General features: G+C 39.0%; 2 protein-coding genes across 2 annotated transcripts; one reads left to right on the top strand and one right to left on the bottom strand.

Annotated features, from left to right (window-relative positions):
* Positions 1 to 688: 688 nt before the first annotated feature.
* pelo (pelota mRNA surveillance and ribosome rescue factor) lies at positions 689 to 7384 on the bottom strand. Its single transcript, XM_058061689.1, has 12 exons — positions 7117 to 7384; positions 6752 to 6844; positions 6074 to 6224; positions 4025 to 4115; positions 3022 to 3185; positions 2888 to 2948; positions 2659 to 2820; positions 1567 to 1687; positions 1410 to 1481; positions 1264 to 1338; positions 1143 to 1174; positions 689 to 957 (listed from the first exon to the last, which is right to left on the bottom strand). Exons 1-12 carry the CDS (start codon positions 7155 to 7157, stop codon positions 866 to 868), a joined length of 1155 nt encoding a protein of 384 aa, XP_057917672.1. The 5' UTR covers positions 7158 to 7384; the 3' UTR covers positions 689 to 865.
* Positions 7385 to 7774: 390 nt separating this feature from the next.
* On the top strand, positions 7775 to 16195 carry LOC131109850 (serine/threonine-protein phosphatase alpha-2 isoform-like). Its single transcript, XM_058062257.1, has 7 exons — positions 7775 to 8209; positions 8744 to 8875; positions 10616 to 10846; positions 11813 to 11917; positions 12423 to 12646; positions 14253 to 14387; positions 15350 to 16195. The coding sequence occupies exons 1-7, from the start codon at positions 8155 to 8157 to the stop codon at positions 15437 to 15439; spliced, it is 972 nt and encodes a 323-aa protein (XP_057918240.1). The 5' UTR covers positions 7775 to 8154; the 3' UTR covers positions 15440 to 16195.
* Positions 16196 to 24572: the final 8377 nt, after the last annotated feature.

The raw sequence follows: 24572 nt of genomic DNA, 5'->3' as shown, positions 1-24572 counted from the left end.
AACAGTTACTGATTGTAAGATTTGTAAGCCCCTGAATGCATCGTCTTCATGCTCCATTAGTAAGGATAATTCATAATGCCGCCTACAGAGAACATATTTCTAAAATCACAAATACTTCAACTTGCTGATATAGTTCATCTTCAATATCACCTCGTACTTCGGTACGTGACTAAAAATTTAAAAAAATAAAATAAAAATTTAAAATAAAAAAAAAAATTAACATTTAAAATTTTAAATTAAAAAAAACAATAAATGTTTTTTAAATTAAAAATAAAAACAAAAAAAACTAAACTATATTAAGAAAGCAGGAAGTGAACAAATGTAACAGTTACTGATTGTAAATTGAACCCTTGAGCGTGAGTACTTTGGTAATGACTTAATACTAACAACTTTTAGTAAAGATAAGTCACCTCGTACTTCGGTATGTGACAAAAATAAATTTAAAAATGTAAATTTAAAATAAAAAAAAACTATTAGGAAAGCAGGAAGTGAACAAATGTAACAGTTACTGATTGTAAAAGTACCAGATGGAGGGGTAGGATTTAATAAGCTTTGCTTCTTCCTACTCATTTTGGACATGTGGAACTGTGAACTTATTATGTGATGCATTCAATTGTAATCTGATGCATGTTCAAATGAAATTAAACCATTACCAAATTCTATAAATTTCGAAATTTAAAAGTATCGATCCGAACCGTGAATTTTGTGTATTGTTGCACTCTTAATATGTACTGTATATGTACCCTCATACACACAACCTCACGCTAATTTAACGGATAAAGATGAGAATTCTAAATTTCACTAGTATGACAGCAATACACAGTCGGTAGAGTTTTTCCTCTTTTAATTAGCAACAGTTCTATCATCAATCTTCATCTGAGCTGCTTTCTTCTCCCTCTGAAAAGTCGGCAATAGGGAAGCGCAAGATGGCCGCCACGCCGCTCAGCTGAGTCAGTTCTAAAAAAAAAACATGGAACAAAACTCATGTTAAAATATGACAAACGTGTGTACAGTTGTGCATGAATGCTCGATGTTTAGTGTTTGACTACGGCCTCTTGTATTAGTCAAAATCCATTTATATAGTGCCAAATAATACATAAACAAGTGAATATGTAGAATGCTTATTATTCTAAATGACTTACGTTCACCAGAGACGTGAAGGCTGGAGAATATTCTGCATGAAAAAGAAAGAAACCAACATTTGTCCAATCTTTTTGCATCAGGAAAATACTGTACTAGCTCAAAATTGGCCTGCATTATTACCTGACATTGCCGCCATTGTCTCTCACTTTGTCCACCAAGCGGACGTAGCGAGCCCTGGTAGGGACATCCTGATGCCTGCGACGACAACAGAAACTGTACATTGCGGACGTTCTATCACGTAAAGACTTGTACTGCGTGTTACGTACCTGAATAGCTTGTCGCTGATCATTAAAGTATCGACAGCGAGGGCGTCTGCAGCCTTCTCCACATGAACTAGCCTGTAAAAAATGAAAATAAAAAGTAGTTGATAAAAGTTGATTACATGAGTGAATGCAGGTTAACGTGAATATTTTGTTGTTTTACCCATAAAAAGCTCTGTCAGGTTCATGCTGGAGCATCTTGTAGAAGTCCTCCAGGGCTTTCACCTCTCCTGCAGCTTTGGTATCAGACAGTCTGCTCGTTACTGTGGGGTCTGACAGGATTTCTGAAAAATATTAATAAGATGTTATGCTACAACTGCAGGGAAAATATAAACCATAAAAGAAAATTTTAATGAAAACAATAGATTTGAACATAATTTTTTCGTTTTTTTTTAAGATACAAGTAATTTAAAAAAAAACATTTTACTGAGATACTTTTCATTGTGTCTTAAATATGTTAAATATTTACATACTTACATTTTTTTTTAAACATTTGATAATTTGGGCTGCACGGCGGAAAAGTGTTTAGCGCGCAGACCTCACAGCTAGGAGACCCGAGTTCAATCGCGCCCTCAGCCATCTCTGTGTGGAGTTTGCATGTTCTCCCCGTGCGTTTCTCCAGGTATTCCGGTTTCCTCCCACATTCCAAAAACATGCTAGGTTAATTGGCGACTCCAAATTGTCCATAGGTATGAATGTGAGTGTGAATGGTTGTTTGTCTATATGTGCCCTGTGATTGGCTGGCTGGCCACCAGTCCAGGGTGTACCCCGCCTCTCGCCTGAAGACAGCTGGGATAGGCTCCAGCACCCCCGCGACCCTCGTGAGGATAAGCGGTTGAAAATGAATGAATGATAATTTGGGCTGCATGGCGGACAACTGGTTAGCGCGCAAACCTCACAGCTAGGAGACCCGAGTTCAATCCCGCCCTCGGCTATCTCTGTGTGGAGTTTGCATGTTCACCCCGTGCATGCGTGGATTTTCTCGGGGTACTCCGGTTTCCTCCCACATTCCAAAAACATGCTAGGTTAATTGGCGACTCCAAATTGTCCATAGGTATGAATGTGAGTGTGAATGGTTGTTTGTCTATATGTGCCCTGTGATTGGCTGGCCACCAGTCCAGGGTGTTGTGAGGATAAGCGGTAGAAAATGAATGAACTGGCAATGGTCCAATCACTTTAGTACAGCCAACAACACCCCATTAGCTATTACCATGTAATGTAAGGTACTGTCAAATAACCATCCACCCTGTTGTACCTTTAAGCGAGTACTTGTGACCAGACGACGCGTGGACCAGCATGAATTTGGGTCGGTTCTCCAGCAGCAACTTGTTGTCTTGTCGCACTGCCTCTTTAAAAAGGTACGTCATGAACTGGTCCTTCACAAAGCCAGGACTAGCCACCAGGATGCACTTGACCACTGAGAAATACAATAATATTGCATGAAGATGACAAGATGGCCGAAGTATGATCCAGTATAATCTCACCATCAAAATTAATGTGACGTAAAATAGCCTGCATGACAGCTTCGTAGAACCTCTCCAGAGCCTGCGTGGAGACAATTTACTCAAATCTGACAGTCCTCGAAAATGAATTCTATCCAAGTGGCTACGGGACCTACCTTCTCATGTTGCGTGCAGCTTCCCCTTCTCTTGCGGGGAATGGTGAGCTCCACTTTAGCACGCAGCAGCGTCATGGCTGGGGTCACCAGCACCAGGTTGGCGAGACCTTCCTGCATCACCACCGCTGCCACATCTGCCTTCTGTGTCGCATCACATGCTTCATCTGCAGCACAGTTGAAACAACGGTCAATGGAACGGTCATAGGAAAGATTCATTTCATTTTCTACCGCTTTTTCCTCACGAGGGTCGCGGGGCGTGCTGGAGCCTATCCCAGCTGTCTTCGGGCAAGAGGCGGGGTACACTCTGGACTGGTGGCCAGCCAGCCAATCACAGGGCACATATAGACAAACAACCATTCACACTCACATTCATACCTATGGACAATTTGGAGTCGCTAATTAACCTAGCATGTTTTTGGAATGTGGGAGGAAACCGGAGTACCCGGAGAAAACCCACGCATGCACGGGGAGAACATGCAAACTCCACACAGAGATGGCCGAGGGTGGAATTGAACCCTGGTCTCTAACCACTAGACCACCGTGCCACCATAGGAAATATTCATTCATTCATTCATTTTCTACCACTTTTTCCTCACAAGGGTCGCGGGGGTGCTGGAGCCTATCCCAGCTGTCTTCGGACAACAGGCAGGGTACACCCTGGACTGGTGGCCAGCCAATCACAGGGCACATATAGACAAACAACCATTCACACTCACATTCATACCTATGGACAATTTGGAGTCGCCAATTAACCTAGCATGTTTTTGGAATGTGGGAGGAAACCGGAGTACCCGGAGAAAACCCACGCATGCACGGGGAGAACATGCAAACTCCACACAGAGATGGCCGAGGGTGGAATTGAACCCTGGTCTCTAACCACTAGACCACCGTGCCGCCATAGGAAAGATATAATAAACAATTTGAGAAGCACTGATATTTACATATACAATTGTGAATATACTCCAATAACATAGCTGACATGAATTTGGTGAATTTTGCTTACCAATTCTGGCTAGGATGACACTGTCCCAGCTCTTTTTCGCAAGAGTAAACTTCCTGTTGAGCTCCAGCTCAATCGTGTGGTATGCCCCCATCTGATGAGTGAAGATAAGATACGATAAAGATAAGATATGCCGTTATTCGTCCCTCAGTGGGGAAATTTGCATTGCACAGCAGCAAGAGTAGAATCAGTTAAGCCAGTGATTTTCAACCACTGTGCCGCGGCGCACTAGTGTACCTTGAGAAACCGTCAGGTGTGCCGTGAGGAATTATCCATTGTCACTTTTTATAATTAACATTTATTAATCATCATTTGCATATATTATGTCAATAGCCATTATGTCAATAGTATACATGGACCCAAATATTCCAATTCACTTTGGTTTATTTGCTCAAACGGAAAGAATTGAACAGGGGATGGAATATTCCTTTAACCCAGGGTTGGGCAAAGTACGGCCCGGGGGCCACATGTGGCCTGCCAAATGTTTGAATACGGCCCGCACGTTTTTTCTAAAGTATTTCATTTAAACTTAACATACAACCTGGCATCATGGCTTGAGCCAACGTTTTGATGATTTCGTTATTTAATGTAGTCTGCTGAAAAAAGGGACACAGGCACATATAGCAGACTGCATGACACTTTTACAGATACAATAATTCCAGGTGGACTGTTATGTGTAAAATATATAGTCTGGCCCCCCATCAATTTTGTTAAATCAATGCGGCCCGCGAGTCAAAAAGTTTGCCCACCCCTGCTTTAACCAATCCGATTGAGGTATCTTGTACCCGCTCAAACGGAAAGTTGTCAGGGTGTCAGGGTTTATTGGCGGTTGGCAAGCAGCTTTGGTGTGTATTAGCGCCATCTGTGGAACAGAATCTAAACCCTTCTATACGCCATTCACAAGTCCAGTTTTATTAAAAAAGAAAATACATATCTATATAAAACATGTCCTGAGTTTAATTATAAAATATTAGCAAGATTGAATTTGATCTTTTCCTGTTTAACTTTAACCCGGGTGCGTTCTTTCAGCGCATGCTCAGATATGACGTAACACGCAGATCCAGACGTTCTTCACTTTTAAAAATGGAGGCCAGCAATCGGCACTGGACTAAGCAAAGTTTGTTTTGGATTCAAACTAAATTTCAAGACTGGACAGATGAAAAACTGGCAATACGGAGTTATTCCAACAAGTGAAAGAAAAACTTGGGGAAGCCGGTATCACGTGATGTTGATGTTTACGTTTTACTGGGCATGCCCCATTGACTATTTTATGTAAAAACGTGGCTACTGTGGAGTGTCTGTGGTGTAAAGACTGGCAGAGCAAAGTAATATTGGTCCGTGTGGCAACACCTAGCTTGTTCCTCTGATAGACTTATTGATGCACGTGTGAGGTCGTGGCGACATTTTGTAACGTTTTTGGTTAGTAGTGTGCCACAAGATTTTTCCAATGTAAAAAATGTGCCGTGGCTCAAAAAAGGTTGAAAAACACTGAGTTAAGCAGTACAAAATACACAATATAGAAAAATAAACAATATAAACATACTTTTGTTAACAAAGTATTAACAAAATTAACAGTTTTCCCCAGGGTTATATACAATACAGTATGCATATAATATGAAACGAGATGAGATATATGACCAGTCAATCTTGCTAGTGAGTTAATATGAGGCATGAAAGAAATATTTCACATAGAAGTAAATATATTGCATTTAGAGCCTTAATATTGCACGTGGAGGTTGATGATATTGCACAGTGAATGGAGTCTGGAGTAACTATACTGAATGTAAAATCTATTGGGAGCAGTGCTTGTTGTACAGCCTGACAGCTCAAATGCAATCACTATCACTGCATTCTACTTCTTAACATTGTTCGTTACTGTGGTTATACTTTGTGGTGATGTTTAACTGCGTATTTAGCACATCTGATGTAAACACATTGTCACAATGATGCCTCTCCAACACACTACCATGTTTACCATGTTGTCATGTCCCAATTGACTTATAGAGGTAACTAAAAGCCTTCACTCTTCCATTATAGTAGCTAAATACACACCTTGACATACTGGTTCTCTTCGATGTTGGTCCCTTTGACTCTCAGCTGGCAGGCCTGCGTATCGAAGTCGATCGTCTCCACGCATAAAGTTAAAGTTGTCCGAACTCTGGAGCTACCCACGCTTCCGGTAGTGGATTCGGTCTGTACTTTTCTGTCATTAAAAAGGACAAAAAAAACTCTTATGGCAGTGATTTTCAACAACTGTGCAGCAGCACACAAGTGTGCCGTGAGGAATTATTCAATATCACTTTTTTAAATTAATATATATTAATAATTTTCTGCAAATATTATGTCATCGTCGCGTGTCATTGGTGTAAAGACTGTCAGAGCAATGTAATATTCATCCATGTGGCAACACGTAGCTGATTGCCTCGTTCCTCTAATAGACTTAGTGATGCACTTGAGAGGTAGTGGTGACATGTTGTAACGTTGTTGGTTAAATTAGTATGCGGATCAAAAGGATCCGTAATCAGGAAAAAACTGAAAGAAGCAAATAATGTTGGTTATTGGTGTGCCGCAAAATTTTTCCAACGTAAAAAACGTGCCGTGGCTCAAAAAAGGTTGAAAAACACTGTCTTAAGGTATTAAAAAAAATCACATATGAATTACAGGAAGTGAATAAAACTGTCAAACCCCGGTTACAGCGCAGGAAAATTGTTATTATTGTTGTCAGGGTACCTTATAGTGGAGGCCCTCAAGCTGTCACCCTCTTGCAGCAGGTTGTAGGTGTGCCACATGTCCTCTGCTTCCTCTGGCATCAGAGTCACCTGACTGATGGACAGGAAAGCAATGACGTCATAATATTTAACCTGTAAAACCATCACTCATCAAGCAGTTCAGTACTATTTGTAGTAGTATACATTAGACGTTCAAGAACCTGGTATTGTTCATATAAATAAACATGTCCCCGCGTGCTAGTGTCAAATGTCAACAAAGATGCTAATACGTGACACGTGGAGGGGGAATCAGCTGTAGAAAATAGCACGCATGCTAGCTAGGATAGCTAGGTACAGTATGCTAGCTCGCTAACTTCGGTTACTCACCCGGTGTTGTCTTTTTCAATGTCTCTGTGAAGCAGCTTCATTGTTTGTTGTGTTATACACGCGGGAATAAACAAGGATCTACTCCGCACCCGGCGTCATGATTAAATCATTTAAATAATCTTGTGAAAATGAACGGACGCTAAGTCCAAACAGGAACAAAAAAGAGAAGCGCGGTCTGTTGTGACGTCACACACTAGCTGTAACGTATACTGTACTATCAAGTGAAAACCATAAATGAAATGGGTGGCGCAAGTATACATCCGGGTATTTGAGTGTGCATTTTTTTGGTTTATTAAACTTTATTGACATGGACAAATTTCACGCCCTTTGAAACAACTATGGATGACGTGACACTCGTCCACAAGTACAGACAAGCGCACTTGTATTATGAAACGTGGACCATTGCGTCACGCTAACATGGGTCATAAATTCTTTCCATTCTTTGTGCCTCATTTGTGTTGTGTTACTGTACAAGGACGACATACAAAACAAAGAAAGAACATACCAAAGCTGCCAATGTAAAACTAACAAATGGAAGGGTGGCTCGGTGGATGTTTGTCATTTTAATTCGTAATTAATTTCATATGAATTTGGTAGCAAAAATGTTGAATTCGTTAATCCCGCCTACTCATAAAACTGACCAATAGCTGAGCACGATTGTGTGCCGCCACTTCCGCCCAACCCCTTTCGGGCTAACGTTCATTCAGTCTTCTTTTTTTGTCGATGGCGTGGTGCGAAGCAGCTACGACAGGAACAACGACAATCATCGACAATTCAAATTGAATTCTGATATTTAATGGGAAATAGCTGACTTAAGCGAATTTTTTAAGCAAGTGTCAGCTATTACGTATTGACCAACGCAAGTCGACGGCCATTTGTGTTGCCCATTATTTCCCAAGGTTAGCTAGCTAGCTGATAGCCGATTAAGTGCTATCGCTAAACTAGTTTAGCTAACTGTTACTCAGGATCCCGCTATCGCTTACTCCTCCCTTGAGTCGTAGGTATTTGTAACAAAGACGACGAGAGTCGAGGGATAAGATGGCAGAAGCCGACAAACTGAACATCGACTCCATCATTCAGCGTCTGTTGGAAGGTAAGACTCAATATTTCTCTCGCTACACTTTACTGAGGTAGCCATTTTAGCTAAGTTCGCTAGGCTAGGCAACGATGGAGGCATTCGCAGCGCAGGTCAGCTCGATTCTTTTTTTAAGATATAAGATGGATTCTTTAGTACACCGCAACGATTTAACACGTGTTCTTAATTTAGACAATAAACGCTAAGAAATATTAAGTATTTTTTTACTGAGTACCCCGGAGAGAGGAGTCATTTGGCGTAAAAAATATTTTAAGCGGCATTACAGCTCCTTCCATTTCTATGCAAGTTTTACCATTATGTGGAATAATAATTCGATCTTTGCATATTATTAATGCAAAAGTTGGTCCACATGCTAGTTAACTAGACTAAAACACGCAATTGTGTGTAAATCACTTGACTAATCCTTTGTTTGTTTTCCTATTACATACTATATTTAGAACTTCACATCTTAAAATGGCATTCTATTACAGTTTTTGTTCTGTTATTTTTTGTTTCTCACTTCCACGCTTGTTGTTCCCCTCTTTGTTTCAGTGAAAGGCTCCAGACCAGGCAAAAATGTCCAACTGACAGAGAATGAAATCCGGGGTCTTTGCCTCAAATCCAGGGAGATCTTCCTTAGCCAGCCAATTCTGCTCGAACTTGAGGCGCCTCTCAAGATTTGTGGTGAGAATTGTCTTTTTGGGTGTTCTAATCGCTTTTGGGTTGTCGGCAGACTCAATAAATTTTTGTTCTTTAGTAAATACTTTTTTTAACAATAGCTAGATTTTTTTTACCTAATGCTGGTGATATGAATATCAGGACTATAATAATGTTAGACATAACCTTGCCCCATGATTACTGACAATGTTGTATTTGGCATTTCTTTTGTCTGCAATGATCCTTTCTCATCATATTTTGTAACGGATTACTAAGGGTAAACCTTTGATCTCCCCAACTGTGGTTGGTTTTTGAAGGTTGGTTTGACTCCAGAGATATTCTAATTTTAAAACACATAATGTAAATCAGATGGTTACGGGAACACGAAGCACGTTTATTTTTGTTCCCAATTCGTTGTACAGACATTCTCAACACACGGAGGAACACACTTCGGAGCCGAACCAAATCATTTTGTAGTCAATCCGGTATTTATCCTTGTTATTTTTAAATAATAATAAGAATTTGTTACAAAAATTCATTTGTGGGATTGAATGTGGTTATGAAAATAGCTTTTCAAAGAATTAAATAATAATGCAACCAAAATATTGTTTTTTTAATTAAACAGCATGACCAACAATATTGTTTGGCTTTGTAACAAACCTCAGTGAGTCAGGTCCATCATTCAATAAAAGAGAACATTTGAAACTACATAAAATTTTATGTAAAGAGATATACATTTTGGAAATATCGGCCATTATTTCAGAATCAGCTTCATTGGTCAATTGACAATTCATTATAAGCAGGCATTATCTTCAATTATACCAAAAGTATTTACATTAAATATAAACAGGATTTACAATCAAGTCATTTTTTCAATAAAAAAAAGAAATTCTAATTTTTGTGCATGAATATTTGATGGACCTTATTAAGTGCTAATGTGCATATTTGTGGTCCACAAAAAAAACAAGTCCATGCTCATACTAGTGGATGGTGGTCTATTCATTTTGTGCTTTTAAATGCCGGCAGTGCTTCAGTACCTTCCTGTTTCTCTCTGGCAAGTCGACGATGGAGTAGTCCATGACAATTTAAATCACAGTGACAGTAGATGCAAATGACTTCCGTCTTCTTGCAAGAGCCATCTGCCGGGACTTGGAAGCAAAAATTGCCAATCGAATTGTACTGTCAAATTATTGCCTATCCCTATCAAATATTAGGTTTTACTTCAACATCCATACCAAGATAATGACACCATCATTGTTAGTAACTACAGTAAACCTCGGATACATCGGATTCAATTGTTCCCAGTGGTTTTGTCCAATATAAGCGCAATCCGTTATATGCGTATACCGGAAAATGTCCGTTTTACGCATATATCGGATTTATATCCGGTATATGCGTGAATCGGATTTTATCCGTTATAAAAAGGCACTTCCTTGACTATGTTTCCAATGTACCTGGACGCGCAGGCAACGCTGCAAATGACGTCGTATAGCGGCCTGTCATGATTCGGAGAATTGGAGCGCCACGATGCGGCCATCCGATATATGCGAGGGAAATTTAGTGGAAATGCATTGGAACGGGACTGGAGATTTTGTCCGAAATAGACGAAATCCGTTATAAAAAATCCGATATATGCAATGAATTTTTATTGGAAATGCATTACAGAAAAATCGGTTCTTTTTTATCTGTCCGTTGTGAGTGAATTTCCGATATATCCGAGTCCGATATATCCGAGGTTTACTGTACTAATGTCATTTACTTCACCAGGGGATGTTCACGGGCAGTACTACGACCTGCTAAGGCTCTTTGAATACGGCGGCTTCCCACCAGAGAGCAACTACCTGTTCCTGGGAGACTATGTCGACAGAGGCAAGCAGTCACTGGAGACCATCTGCCTGCTGCTGGCGTACAAGATAAAATACCCCGAAAACTTCTTCCTTCTGAGGGGCAACCACGAGTGTGCATCCATTAACAGGATATATGGCTTCTACGATGAGTGTGAGTCACAATTCATTTTTAAATTTTCCTGCCCCTCATTCTGGTTCGCATAATGATGAAATGGCTGCTTTTATTGTGACATAGTTTCTGAAGTAATAAAGCAGCAACGGCATTGAACAAGCAGAGGAAACTTAGCGACTATAACAAACACAATACGGTAACTAGTATAGTACCTTCTGTGGTTGTATCTACTTGGACGACACGCTCAGGTGTATCACATAATTGAATGCTTTACTGGTTCAAATGGGTTATAAATACCATGAAGTAGCAGTTAATGATTAATTAAACACAAAATGCACTTTTTTAAGTACAACTTTATAGCTTTACGTTTACCTTTTCCAGACTGAAGTGCACTCACAAGTCCACCTAGGTTTGGATTTTTTTCCTCCACATTAATGTAATTTTACAAACTGCATTTAGCTTTTTGTTGTCATCGACTAATATTTAAATATCTTTGGTCTGAGATATTGAAGATATTGATTCATAAATTAATAAATGCTATCTACATGCTGCAAATGTGTAACACGGACGTATTAACACAGCAAAATGTCTTACTTCCTGGTGATGTAATATTGAACCCAGATTGTCCACTCCAAGCATGAGGTTTTAAATTAGAGCAAAGTGTCCTTTTAAATGTGCATATAGTCTTCGAATAAAGGCTCCACTTTGACACACATTAACTTGTACACAGAGCACATTGTCCTCACAAGGTCCTGCACTGTTCATTCTTGTCTTCAGAGTTACAAGTTGCCTATTTGCCGCGTTACGGTACACTGGCAATCTTCAAGCTACATGTGCTGTCAGGCTAAATAAGCATCATCACGCAGCATGAATGGCAATAAATCACACCCTTTGTGCCGTTTACGTAATGCTGTGCTAAAAATGTGACGCAACCGGCGGAGCCTTTTTAGAGATGTTGTCGATCTTCAGATACAAGCGATCAAAGCGTGTTTCTTTTGTGCACAGGTAAGAGGCGATACAACATAAAGCTGTGGAAGACCTTCACCGACTGTTTCAACTGTTTGCCTGTTGCCGCCATTGTTGATGAGAAGATCTTCTGTTGCCATGGAGGTAGGCGCCCCATAAAAATAACAAACACACTCCAGCTTGTCTCTGCTGCATGTTTAGTGTCAACATAAATGTCTCCGACCTTTACACATTTCACATTTAATTAACTTGTGTAACAATTTATGTATTCAAAAAGGAATTTTGGTGCTAATAGTTAATTTTAAAATTAAAACCACAGTCGACACAAACAAGGAGACCAAATTTTGTCTCCTTTTTAATTATGTAAACAATTATGTAATGAAGTAGCACAAGATTTCTCATACGTGTCTTCACCATCAACACGCAGTTTGCTGAATATGTAAACAGGCAGTGATAATCCCGAGTGAAAACATCTCTCCGTCTGATCATGTGATGTTCCGCCAGATAAGAAAACGGTGTGTTTACCAGTTATTCATTTGTAGCCACCTTTGAACTTATAGCCTCATAAAATATGTTCTTCCTGTTAGCACATATTTAGGTAATCTGTAAACAAGAAAAAAAAATATTTTCCTCCATTTTCCTCTTCCAGGCCTATCTCCAGATCTGCAGTCTATGGAGCAGGTGCGAAGGGTCATGCGGCCCACCGACGTGCCTGACCAGGGCCTTTTGTGTGACTTGCTGTGGGCCGACCCTGACAAGGATGTGCTGGGCTGGGGCGAGAACGACCGCGGCGTTTCCTTCACGTTTGGTGCTGACGTGGTCACCAAGTTCCTCCACAAACACGACATGGACCTCATCTGCCGGGCCCATCAGGTCAGAGCCGGGTTTACATTGGAACATTTAAAGGCTCATACTATACAATATGAAGCATATTATCCAAAATCAATTTAGACCTTTTTTTTTTTATAAAGTGCTTTTAGTAAGTGCCACTGTATTGTGTAATACTAGCGCTGTGTCTGCCCATGCCTGCTTTCACAGTGTGTGGCCCAAAGAAGCGCTATTGTGCCCTTTATTCACTTTTTACATATTCATTGAAGCGTCGGCGTACAGTCCGCCATACTATTTGTACACTTCCATTTTGGACACAATTTGTCTATTTTTGTAGACTGACTCATTACTGATACACTAATGCTCTCCTTACAAGCCCACACTGTTCAATAGCTTGGTGGGTTTTTTTGTTATTGATAATCAGATCTAACAAAAAATACATTTTTCACCTTTTAGTAGCAGTCTCTTTAAGAATGAATGGAATGGAATGGAATGGCCTTTATTGTCATTATACAAGATGTACAACGAAATTGGAGAGCTTCAACTTTGAGTGCAGTAGTCAAGTTTAAAAAAAAAACAAAATGAGTATATAAAGTAGAGTAAAAAAGACAATTTAACAAGATATATACAAGATATCCAAAATATACACATAGTATTTCACAGGAGCATATGCAGGAGCAGATATATTAATTTTAGTGCAATGATCAATGTACTTTTTCCCTCTTCATAATCATAGCAAATATGGCAAGGAAAATTAATTTCTCCAACACTGAAATTCAATGTACTAGGCACTCATGGTAAGAGTTGTGCACAAAAGTACACATTTCCCTACGCACAAGTGCAAGCGGATAAATTCTATCACACACTTCGTGTTGGAATGTTCTTACACACATCCCTGCAGTGGTTTCATTTGCAAGATACCAGAAAGAGGCAAAAATGTTGATTGCTCTTTTCCAAAGTCAAAGCTCATGTGTGTGACTGTCTTGTTTTTCCTGAAACGCAAACATAATGGGCCTGTTTCCATGTATGACAAAGGAAATGTAACAAAAGTCACATTTAAGAGACTGAAATCGGGATATTTACAGTATGTTTTTAAATTAGTTGATTCCCAAAATAGTTGTCTATTAATTATTGCAGCACTATATGCAACATAACATTGAAGGAGTGGGACAGGAAGATGCAAATGTGAGCAACACTAGCATAGCATGTGTGCTTTTTACACCATTTTAACAGCAATATCATGCTCGGTTAGGCTATTAGCTGAAGAAAAAGAAAACAAGTCAAACTTCCAGCTTCCACATCTTTAAAAAAAAAAAAGATGTTATGAAAATCTAACAACTGTTACTGTATGCCCAAAGTGAAGCAAACAAGTTCGTGAAATGATACATTTTTCTCACATTCGATGCTAATAAAAATGCTCTAGTAACACACTTTTAACCCCCAAAGCAGTGACATAGTTGTTCTCCTTGAAATAAAGCCGAGGTGATTTGACACTTTGCCACCAGATGGCAGCCAACTCCGTTCCCTTTGCCGCTTTCCTCATTCGTCTCATCTGCTGTCAGTCACAGCAGCCGAGCAGCCAATCAGACTGCACCTTACTGATGCATGCATCCAATATATGCGAGCTGCTAACCTGTCTTCTGCGTTTCAGGTGGTGGAGGACGGCTATGAGTTCTTTGCAAAAAGGCAGCTCGTCACGCTCTTCTCTGCCCCAAACTACTGCGGGGAGTTTGACAATGCGGGCGCCATGATGAGCGTTGATGAAACCCTCATGTGCTCATTCCAGGTGAGCTAGCAAATCAACTCACAGAAAAGTTGCATACTATTTTTGTTTTTTATGCATGCTAATTTAGACTTCTACACCACTATGTACATCTGTGTAATACTTGCTTTTATAGTCAGTATAGTTACTCCAGACCCCATTCACTGTGCAATATTAAGGGCTCTAAATGCAATATACTATGTGAAGTATTTCCATCATGCCTCATATTAACTCACTAGCAAGATCTCAGTGTATAGACTGGTCATATACAGTAAACCTCGGATATATCGGATTCAATTGTTCCCACTGGTTTTGTCCGATATAAGCGAAATCTGTTATATGCGTATACCGGAAAATGTCCGTTTTACGCATATATCGGATTTATATCCGGTATGTGCGTAAATCGAATTTTATCCGTTATAAAAAGGCACTTCCTTGACTATGTTTCCAATGTACCTGGACGCGCAGGCAACGCTGCAAACGCTGCAAATGACGTCGTATAGCGGCCTGTCACGATTCGGCGAATCGGAGCGCCACGATGCGCCCATCCGATATATGCGAGGGAAATTTAATGGAAATGCATTGGAACGGGACTGGAGATTTTGTCCGAAATAGGCGAAATCCGTTATAAAAAATCCAATATATGCAATGAATTTTGGAAATGCATTACAGAAAAATCGGTTCTTTTTTATCTGTCCGTTGAGAGCGAATTTCCGATATATCCGAGTGCTATATATCCGAGGTTTACTGTATCTCATTACGTTTCATATTATCTACATACTGTATTGTATATAACTCTGGGGAAAAACTGTTGATTTTGTTAATACTTGGGTTGTTTATATTGTTTATTTTTTATATTGTGTATTTTGTACTGCTTAACTGATTCTGTACTCTTACTGCTGTGCAATGCAAACTTCCCCACTAAGGGACGAATAAAGGCATATCTTATCTTATCTTATCTAATTTTGTTTCCTCTTTTTGTCCAGATCCTCAAACCTGCAGACAAGAAGCTGTTCTACAGTGGCGGTCTGGGCTCCGGCCGCCCAGTCACCCCCCCAAGAAAAGCTAAGAAATGACAGCAGTAGTCTGCCCTTGACCTCTGACCCATCCTTCCTGCCCTTTCTACCTCTCTTTCTCCTTTCTTTCACCAAACAGCCAGAAATCAAACCTTTACCCAGGGCTTTTTTTCCCTTTTTTATCTGTACTTCTTAAAACATTTAATGTTACAAATATTTCTGAATGAGTGCGTGCACGTGCAGGTGTCACATGTGCCATGTCTGCCAGTGAGCATTAAAAGGTGTGCACTTGGTACATTTGGTATGAGAATATTAGCAATTTCTACTTCTACTCCTCCCTCTCTTATCTCTTGGCACTCTTCCTGTGAAGAAGTGGAAACCACAGTCTGACTGTACAGTAATTTGACTGAAAAAGCTGGCAAGCGTTTGCCGACGTGGTGACATTTTAGGCAGCAGACTCCTGCCGATAGGTGGCGTGTATGTATGTACGTGTGTGTATGTGTGTGGGAGGGAGGGGGGGTATTTTTTGTTTTCCCTGTCTTCTGTACTGTAAAATCTCGACATGTGTGCGTGCGTGTGTCCACGCGGTGTCCCCCAACCACCACCCCCTCCCCTGGCTGACCCGCGCGACGTCACACCTTCCCTCGCACGTGCGCACACATGCACAACTCTTCAGATTCATATGAGCCAGAACTGTAAAAAAAATAAAAACCCATACAGTTTAGGTTTGTACAGATTTGATTACTTGAAAGATTTTTTGTGAGTTCGTTTTGTAGTCTTTCATTAAGTTGACCAATAAAGCAAGAATCTGAACTACATCTTGCAATGGACTTGACTTTATTCTGAAAACTCAACTGTGCCAACCAAAATTATACGGCACTTATTCAAAATTCTTTATTTGTTTTATACTAATGTCTTATCCACTAGGAGTGCAGGGACAAAGTTTAACACGCTGGTGGCCCAAAGTGTGGCCTGGGGGCCATTTGTGGCTGCAGTTTGTTTTATTTAAAATAGAATTAAGAAAGAACAAAAGATGACACTCCAAAGTTAACATGAGCGCTTGCATGTTTAAATATTTGTGTGTGTGTATATATATATGTGTCATTGTGACGTAATGGGCACCCTTGTCTTACACTGACCATTAACTCTTCATTCTGTATAATACAGTGTGTGTGTATGTACAGTAAACCTCGGATATATCGGACTCGGATATATCGGAAATTCGCTCACAATGGACAGATAAAAAAGAACCAATTTTTCTGTAATGCATTTCCAATAAAAATTCATTGCATATATCGGATTTTTTATAACGGATTTCGCCTATTTCGGACAAAATCTCCAGTCCCGTTCCAATGCATTTCCATTCAATTTTCCATTTAAATTTTCGCATATATCGGATGGCCGCATTGTGGCGCTCCGATTCGCTGAATCGTGACAGGCCGCTATACGACGTCGTTTGCAGCGTTGCCTGCGCGTCCAGGTACATTGGAAACATAGTCAAGGAAGTGCCTTTTTATAACGGATAAAATCCGATTTACGCATATACCGGATATAAATCCGATATATGCGTAAAACGGACATTTTCCGGTATACGCATATAACGGATTTCGCTTATATCGGACAAAACCAGTGGGAACAATTGAATCCGATATATCCGAGGTTTACTGTACTATATATATCTTTAATATATATATATATATACACACATACATCTGACCTGACCTTTCTCTGACATGCGGGTCACTGCGCATGCGCCTACAGCCGCGCTAAGTACCGCAAAACTAGCGAGTAAGAAAGGGGATAAAAATGAGTGGAAAAGCTGGACCAAGTAAAAAGCCGAAGACCTACCACTCCCATATGGAGTGGGAGGATGGCTTCTTTTTCGAAGTGCGTTTGCCTCATCCGTCGGTCTATCATTGCTTTACCGAAGAAGGAAAATGTGGATCGCCATTTTCGGACTGTTCATAATAAAACTATGAAACTGAGTTCCCTCTGAAAAGCGAGCTGAGAAGGAACTAAAATCCCAGCTATCTAGACAGCAGCCATTTTTCATACAGCTAGGTCCACCAGCATATACTGTACATAATAATAATAATATAATAATAATAATAATACAAATAATAAAACATAATAATAATAATAATTCTCAATATATTACTCAATATATAATATATAAACATCTATAGAGCAGCTACACACAATAACCCATACAGAAAGCTTTCTAGATCTTCCAGATTCTGCACCTCTTTCTGCGGTATCTTATCGCCATTGGCTTCTTTCTACCCAAATGATCTGCTTAATTTACTCCACCCTTCACACTCCTTTAGGTACGCCCACTCCGCTGTGATTGGTCACACTCCCAAACTGTCCCGAGGACTTCCGGATATGTAGCTCTGCGTTTATCACTTGATTTCATTGCATGAAACAACACGATAACTTTTGTTTGCTGGGCATTTATTAAATAGACATGCATAGGCTAAAAGAAAACAATTTTATATTCAGTATTGTTCTGCAATTCCACTAAGACAATGCATAATTGTAAACAGTGAAATGGTAAAATATGAACATGAAATTTTCATATTTATGCTGTGTGAGGTGAACTTTGAACTAGTTCATGAAAACGATGAACTTTTGCCTGTTTACAAAATGAAAAATAACAATGGCACCGAATACTGTGACCTTTCAGTCCTAGTTGATCATCTTATTTTTATACTATTTTTTGCTGAATATTGCATTACTTTATTTTTAAAGAAGACATACACCCCCACTTGATTTGTAGGTGGGCTGTGTCGAAAAGTGGGTCTCCCGAGCGTCCCACATTCTATATTTATCAAAAAAAAAAAGGGATCCCATTTCCTTCTAGGGTATTTCTTCGGCTCTTTTTGCATTCATTCATCTTGCTGTCATCAACACCCTTTTTCAAGACGCTCTGTCCATCACATGGCCTTCCAAAACGGACCAATGAGGTGAGAGGTGAAGGAGCGAGCCTCAGGGAGGGGGGGAGCACGGGGTGTCCAGTGTATACCAATTGAATCTTAAATTGACTTTTTATTATGAATTAATAATTTCAATGTTATTTTGTCGCATACCTGCAGAATCTATTTCCTTTTGCTGACAGCTACTTTATTGTATTTCATTAGTATGCACGCGTACCTAATGAAGTGTCCAGTAACTGTTAAACACTCTTATCCCTGGTATAGAAATGCTGTCCATGTATCCCGGTATGTGGCCTTCCAGTTTACGAGTGAAACTCTAGAAGGATTTTGTTTATACTCATGCAACCCTACATGCTGTTTGCAACAAGATATTTGTACTCTATATATAATGTGATGTATTCACATTGTGAAATTTAATGGTTTAACAGAAGGGTAGAAGGCCATCTGGTGGAAACGAATTTGAGAGCAAGATGATGTTGCTAGGTACACTCAATTATTTCCGGCATCGGTAAGCTTCCTTTAGTTAAAAGTCGCTCTTGTTTTCCCTTGCGTCTTCTATATTGCAGCCTCAAGTGTAAGGAATGGTGTGAACAACCTGTAGTGGGGGACTCCTGGGCCCCGATACTGGATACGAATAACACAAGTGGAGTCAAGCATGTTCTTCACTAACTATCTCCTATCTTGTCTCCACTTTGTGCAAAATGGAAAAGAAAAAGCTGCTGTGATGCCATGCCCACCAGCGGCAGCAGCACAGTGTCACCTGCTCTATTTATATCTGCTGAGGAATCCTGGATTCACAGACTCAGCTGCCACTTCTATTATTACTATTAGCTAATGCTGTCAAAAGTACCCGGCTAACACCGGCGCTGGATCTCCTTTATCCAGTGCCTTATTGCCCGCTACTAATTATGTCCTCACTGTCAATACCACCACTGTTTTTCATTTCAACTCTTTGTGGTATTTTCATTTGCATAATTAGGTTAAGTTAATGCAGGAAATGTAGACCCCCGTCCCAAAAAAAAGCAAACCAAAAAAAAAGAAAAAGTTCACACCACCATCCATGCATCAGTTGAGGGATCATATGAAGGATTACTGAGATGAGCTAATATTTCTCAATCAATGTCTTAAAATGTCAAGATATTGTTTTGCCTGCATATTTACAATTATTTTTAATTCCAGCAGTACCCATAAAACACCACTTGGTAACAGTATCACTCTGCAAACACCTTCCTGTTCTCTACGTTAGCGTCTTCACAGGGTGAGTAGTTTTGCTTTGTTTTAGTTATATTAAACAGTAGTACATTTCTCCTAAGACAGTCAGTTATGAATTTTTATCCATGATACCCACTTCCCTTTTGGGGATCAAAATGAGTCTAGCAAATACAAAAAAAAAACTGAGGCTAAATGTGTATGAATTAATTATGAAGCCATTTCTAAAGCATTGGGACTCCAGCAAACCACAGTGAGAGTCATTATCCACAAATACCGAAATCATGGAACAGTGGTGAACCTTCCCAGGGGTGGCCGGCCTGCCAAACAAATTTCCCCAAGAATGCAGCGGCGACTCATCCGAGAGGTCACGAAAGACCCCACAACAACATCAGTTAAGGTCAGTGTTCATGACTCGAAAGCAAGAAAGCGAACACTGGACAAAACATTCAAAGTTCTAAGACGGGGGCCTCAAACTAGTGTCCTGCGGGCCATATTTGGCCCGCGGGCTGCATGTTTGCGGCCCGCGCAAGTTTGATATGGATGCTGTATGGTATCATGTACCCAGAAAAAATGATTAAGTTTGATTAATGTTCATGTTAAAGGTTAAATAACTGTTAATAGTTATCCTCCCTATTCGTGTGGAAGTGGTAAGTTTTGGGCTATTTAAGTTTAAAGGAAATAACTTGAAGGCTACCGTTTAGGTCACTAGCTCTCTAGTTTGCGAGTTAGCATGTGTCTCAAGACCCTGCAGTTGCGCAATATGTTGTAAATGAAAAAAAGTATAAATGTGACTATAGTCGTGTTTTGTCATGTCTACAGGGCTCTAATAATGCTTTGTTCATTTTAATCTGAAAAAAATAATTTGTCTACCCACCAACTATATGTGGTTTCTTAAGTTTTTATTATTTGCTGTTTTATTATTATATTTATTTATTACTGATTGATTGATTTTCTTTATTCTTGATTTGTTTGTTTATTTTTCATAAAAATTAAGATATTTGAGAACAGTGGAATGTTTTATCAGAGCTTTTATTGTAGAAAATCGGAACCAAAGCACTGAAAAAGTTTGTATATTTTTCTGTTTTTAATAAATGCGTTTTTTTTTTTTTTTTTGGAAAACCTGATGCGGCCCAGCCTTGCCCAGACCCTAGCTCCAGTGGCCCCCAGGTAAGTTGAGTTTGAGACCCCTGTTCTGCTGACCCAAAAAAATAAATAAATCCTCTGGTCTGACTAGACAAAATCTTTTTGGAGGGTTTGGTGCGGTTCTACAGCAGCAAGCCTAGTCAAAGTCCTGACCTGAAACATTTAAACCACTGTGTGTGATACAAATGTGCCTTGCTCATAACTTTCTTTACTGCTCAACCCAAAATGTGCATAAAAAGGTTCTTTCCCCAAACTATTGAAAAAAAATGATCCAAAATGTCCTTGTAAAAAATACACTAAAGAGGTGTTCCCCAATGCTATATTTCATACAGTGTCTGTCTGGTCTCATTTTGCTTTTGCAAGTCAGCATGGAGACGCTCCTCAGTTGCATAACTGCCGTGCATTCATGCAACTCCCCCACCATCGCCCACCACTCTACTTAACACTTGTTCAAAACTGGCAACACGGATAGTGTAAAGGGGGGTCGGGGGGGCTCGGTGGATGGCATTAGGTGGCACACGGTGATCCCTCAAACCTGGCAAGATGTCCTGGCATGTTCGCGCCCCATGGCGATGTAGGGGGGGCAAAGGCTGGCGGGGAGAGGGGGGGTCCGTGTAGTATAGTGGCTTTGACACAGGCGGAAGATGGAAGGGGAAACAGGGTGGGGTGGGTGATGGTGCGGGTGGATTTGGGAAACACTATCCTTCTGGGATATTGAGTTAAATGTCACAGCTCTGCCCTGAGGGAGACACTGACAGGCCGACCCCGATCGCTGCACCCCCCACCCCCCCACCCTCTTAAAATCTCTTGAGGTCGGAACGCTTGTACAACAGCTGAAGACCAACAAGAGAACATATACATGACACAAAAATGTCACCAAAAAGTACATTTGAAACTGAATTATTATATTATTGTTATATTATTATAACTGAATATTTTTTTTCAAAAATGTAACCAAAAAGTACATTTGAAACTGAATTATTATATTGTTATGTAATTATTATAACTGATTTTTTTTAAATGTCACCAAAAAGTACATTTGAAACTGAATTATTATATTATATTATTGTTATATTATTATATATTATTATAACTGAATATTTTTTTTCAAAAATGTCACCAAAAAGTACATTTGAAACTGAATTATTATATTGTTATATTATTATTATATTATATATTATTATAACTGAATATTTTATCAAAAATGTCACCAAAAAGTACATTTGAAACTGAATTATTATATTGTTATATTATTATTATATTATATATTATTATAACTGAATATTTTTTCAAAAATGTCACCAAAAAGTACATTTGAAACTGAATTATTATATCATTATATTATTGTTATATTATTATTATATTATAGATTATTAACAGATTTTTCTTTTCAAAAATGTCACCAAAAAGTACATTTGAAACTGAATTATTATATTATTGTTATATTATTATTATATTATATAGTATTATAACTGATTTTTTTTTTCAGAAATGGCACCAAAAAGTACATTTGAAACTGAATTATTATATTATTGTTATATTATTATAACTGAATTTTTTTTTCTCAAAAATGGCACCAAAAAGTACATTTGAAACAGAATTATTATATTATTGTTATATTATTATATATTATTATGACTGATTTTTTTTTCAATAATGTCACTAAAAAGTACATTTGAAACTGAATTATTATATTATTATTATATTATTATTATATTATATATTATTATAACTGAATATTTCTTTCAGAAATGTCATCAAAAAGTACATTTGAAACTGAATTATTATTATATATTATTATACTATTATTATTATGCATATTATTATTATATATTATTATAACTGAATAATTATTTGTTATTAAATGTAATGTTATTAAAATTACACAGCAAAGGGAAAACTCCAATGGGTCCTATAAATAGAAATAAACTTGAAGCCAAAACGGGGTGACTTAATATTAATTCCTCATTTTTTTTATTTTTTTAGATTAAAAAAATATATATAATTTGATCTTTCTCCTGTATAATCCTTATACAGTTAGGATTTAATCATTTAGGGTTTAAGCTGGTATTTATTGATGCGGCAGCAAATGCCATGACGGCATCATTTAAAAAACCGTTAGAGCAAATGATGCATAATGTCAATAGCTGGCATAGCTTGAATGACATGTCAAAATAAGCCTGGTGTAGAATTCAAGGCTACACCGAGAGGGAGGCTTTATCAGTCCTAAAGCAGACATCAAGGTCCTTCATTCAATCATTCGGCACTCAAAGAGCTCTTCTTAAAAATGTCTATGACTGCTTTTAAATGTTTGATTATGCTTAAGTGTTGTTGCTAATGTGCTAATGTTTCATGACTCTTAATTGGGAACTGCTTTATTGCTGTTATTCTGTTATTCTACGCTGTTATTAGGGATGTCCGATATTGTTTTTTTTTTTTGCCGAAAACAGATATGCAGATATTGTCCAACTCTCAATTTCCGATACAAATATGCATAATGTGATATCTCCTGCAAAATATTGTCTATGCAAATCAATACACAGTTTCAAACAATGCCAAATTAAACACAAACTTCACTATTATTGTTTTTTTAATATTCTATTAATTAAATATTACATTAGTATATAAACACAGAAGCATGAATGTACAAAGAGATGCAAATACTGGAAGTCCCTCATGAAAGGAAACTGATTTAGTGGTACAATTTGGCAAAAAAAACGGTATTTATTTATAAGGTAACACAGAGTAAGGATGCTTTTCATATGCTGTACATTCGCTTGTGACGTGTGTTGTCTAATTGATTAGCAGCAGCAACCATACTCCCTCCACTGAAGATCCTTGTAGTCCCCACCTTTTACTGCTGTTTAAACAAATAGTAAATCAACGCCGGAGCTTTTCATGTCACGCTTCTTTATCCACAAACAGGACACTTTAGCATGCACACTTTACCTATAATGCTTAATTATGTTTGCCACTTCTAACAATTTATTCACTATTCTCTAGCCAAAAATAAAATATAAATTAATTGTTTAAAAATAGAGGAAGACGTAAGGAATATTGTGGCTTAAGTAGAAAATAAAATATAAATTTCCTAAATATTTTAATGTAATTAAAAAACACTGTATAAGCAGGTGTACCTGGTATTTTATAACACCTGTGAAGCAGTACAGGACTTGTGTGCCCAGCTCATGTTTTGCACACTCCATATCTTCGCTCGCTCATCGTAACAAAAAAAAAAGAGGAATATAATTTCATCTCCCACCGCCATCAGCACCCCCCCCCCCCCAACCCCCCCTCGCCCCCGTCCCTTGTCTCCTATCAGGACTTCTCCTTTGCGGTGCGATTATGTGTCATGCTGGCTTTAGTCTCCACATTCCTCGTTTTATTCTGTCGTCTAGCACTGATGTAGTCGATATCAAGGGTACACTACTACTACTACTACTACTACTACTACTACTACTACTACTGCAGACATTTGTGTGCCACCTCCTTTTGGGTAACGACTCCAAGTAGGGGTGGCATAAGGTGTTGAAAAGCCATGACGAGTCCAAGTGCCCATGACTGATAGGGGTACTAGAAAAGAGTGAAAAAATTTTGAGTCCAAAAAAAATCCCCGGCAGCACCCCAGACCCCAACTTTGGAAAATCTGGTCTAAATCCGTGACTTCTTATTGGTTCAGTGGATTTGACGGGAGACTTTGTGTCCTTAACCCTGTCCCCAACGTCCCCTATTATCCTCAGCCGAAACCAGTTGAGCCATCACTCAGTGTGCGCCCCCTTAGAAGCTCCCCGGCCCCCGCCACCCAAAAAACCCTTCTGCTTCCTGATCCCTCTGTCTCACTCTCTCACCTTCTCTCTTCGTCTTATTCCACTGACCATGCATGTTCCAAAAACAGATCTCAT

This window comes from Doryrhamphus excisus, chromosome 22 (assembly GCF_030265055.1).
Source record: "Doryrhamphus excisus isolate RoL2022-K1 chromosome 22, RoL_Dexc_1.0, whole genome shotgun sequence".
Lineage (NCBI taxonomy): Eukaryota > Metazoa > Chordata > Actinopteri > Syngnathiformes > Syngnathidae > Doryrhamphus > Doryrhamphus excisus.
The sequence above is the reverse complement of the archived record's forward strand: the minus strand, read 5'-3'. Positions and strand labels throughout refer to the sequence as shown.

Coding starts and splice junctions, on each gene's coding strand:
- pelo (XM_058061689.1), bottom strand. CDS start 7,157: ATGAAGCTGCTTCACAGAGACATTGAAAAAGACAACACCGG. Junction 2,821..2,887: donor ACGTCACATTAATTTTGATG/GTGAGATTATAC, acceptor TGTATTTCTCAG/TGGTCAAGTGCATCCTGGTG. Junction 958..1,142: donor CCTTCACGTCTCTGGTGAAC/GTAAGTCATTTA, acceptor TTTTTTTTTTAG/AACTGACTCAGCTGAGCGGC.
- LOC131109850 (XM_058062257.1), top strand. CDS start 8,155: ATGGCAGAAGCCGACAAACTGAACATCGACTCCATCATTCAGCGTCTG. Junction 8,876..10,615: donor GGCGCCTCTCAAGATTTGTG/GTGAGAATTGTC, acceptor TTACTTCACCAG/GGGATGTTCACGGGCAGTAC. Junction 14,388..15,349: donor CCCTCATGTGCTCATTCCAG/GTGAGCTAGCAA, acceptor CTTTTTGTCCAG/ATCCTCAAACCTGCAGACAA.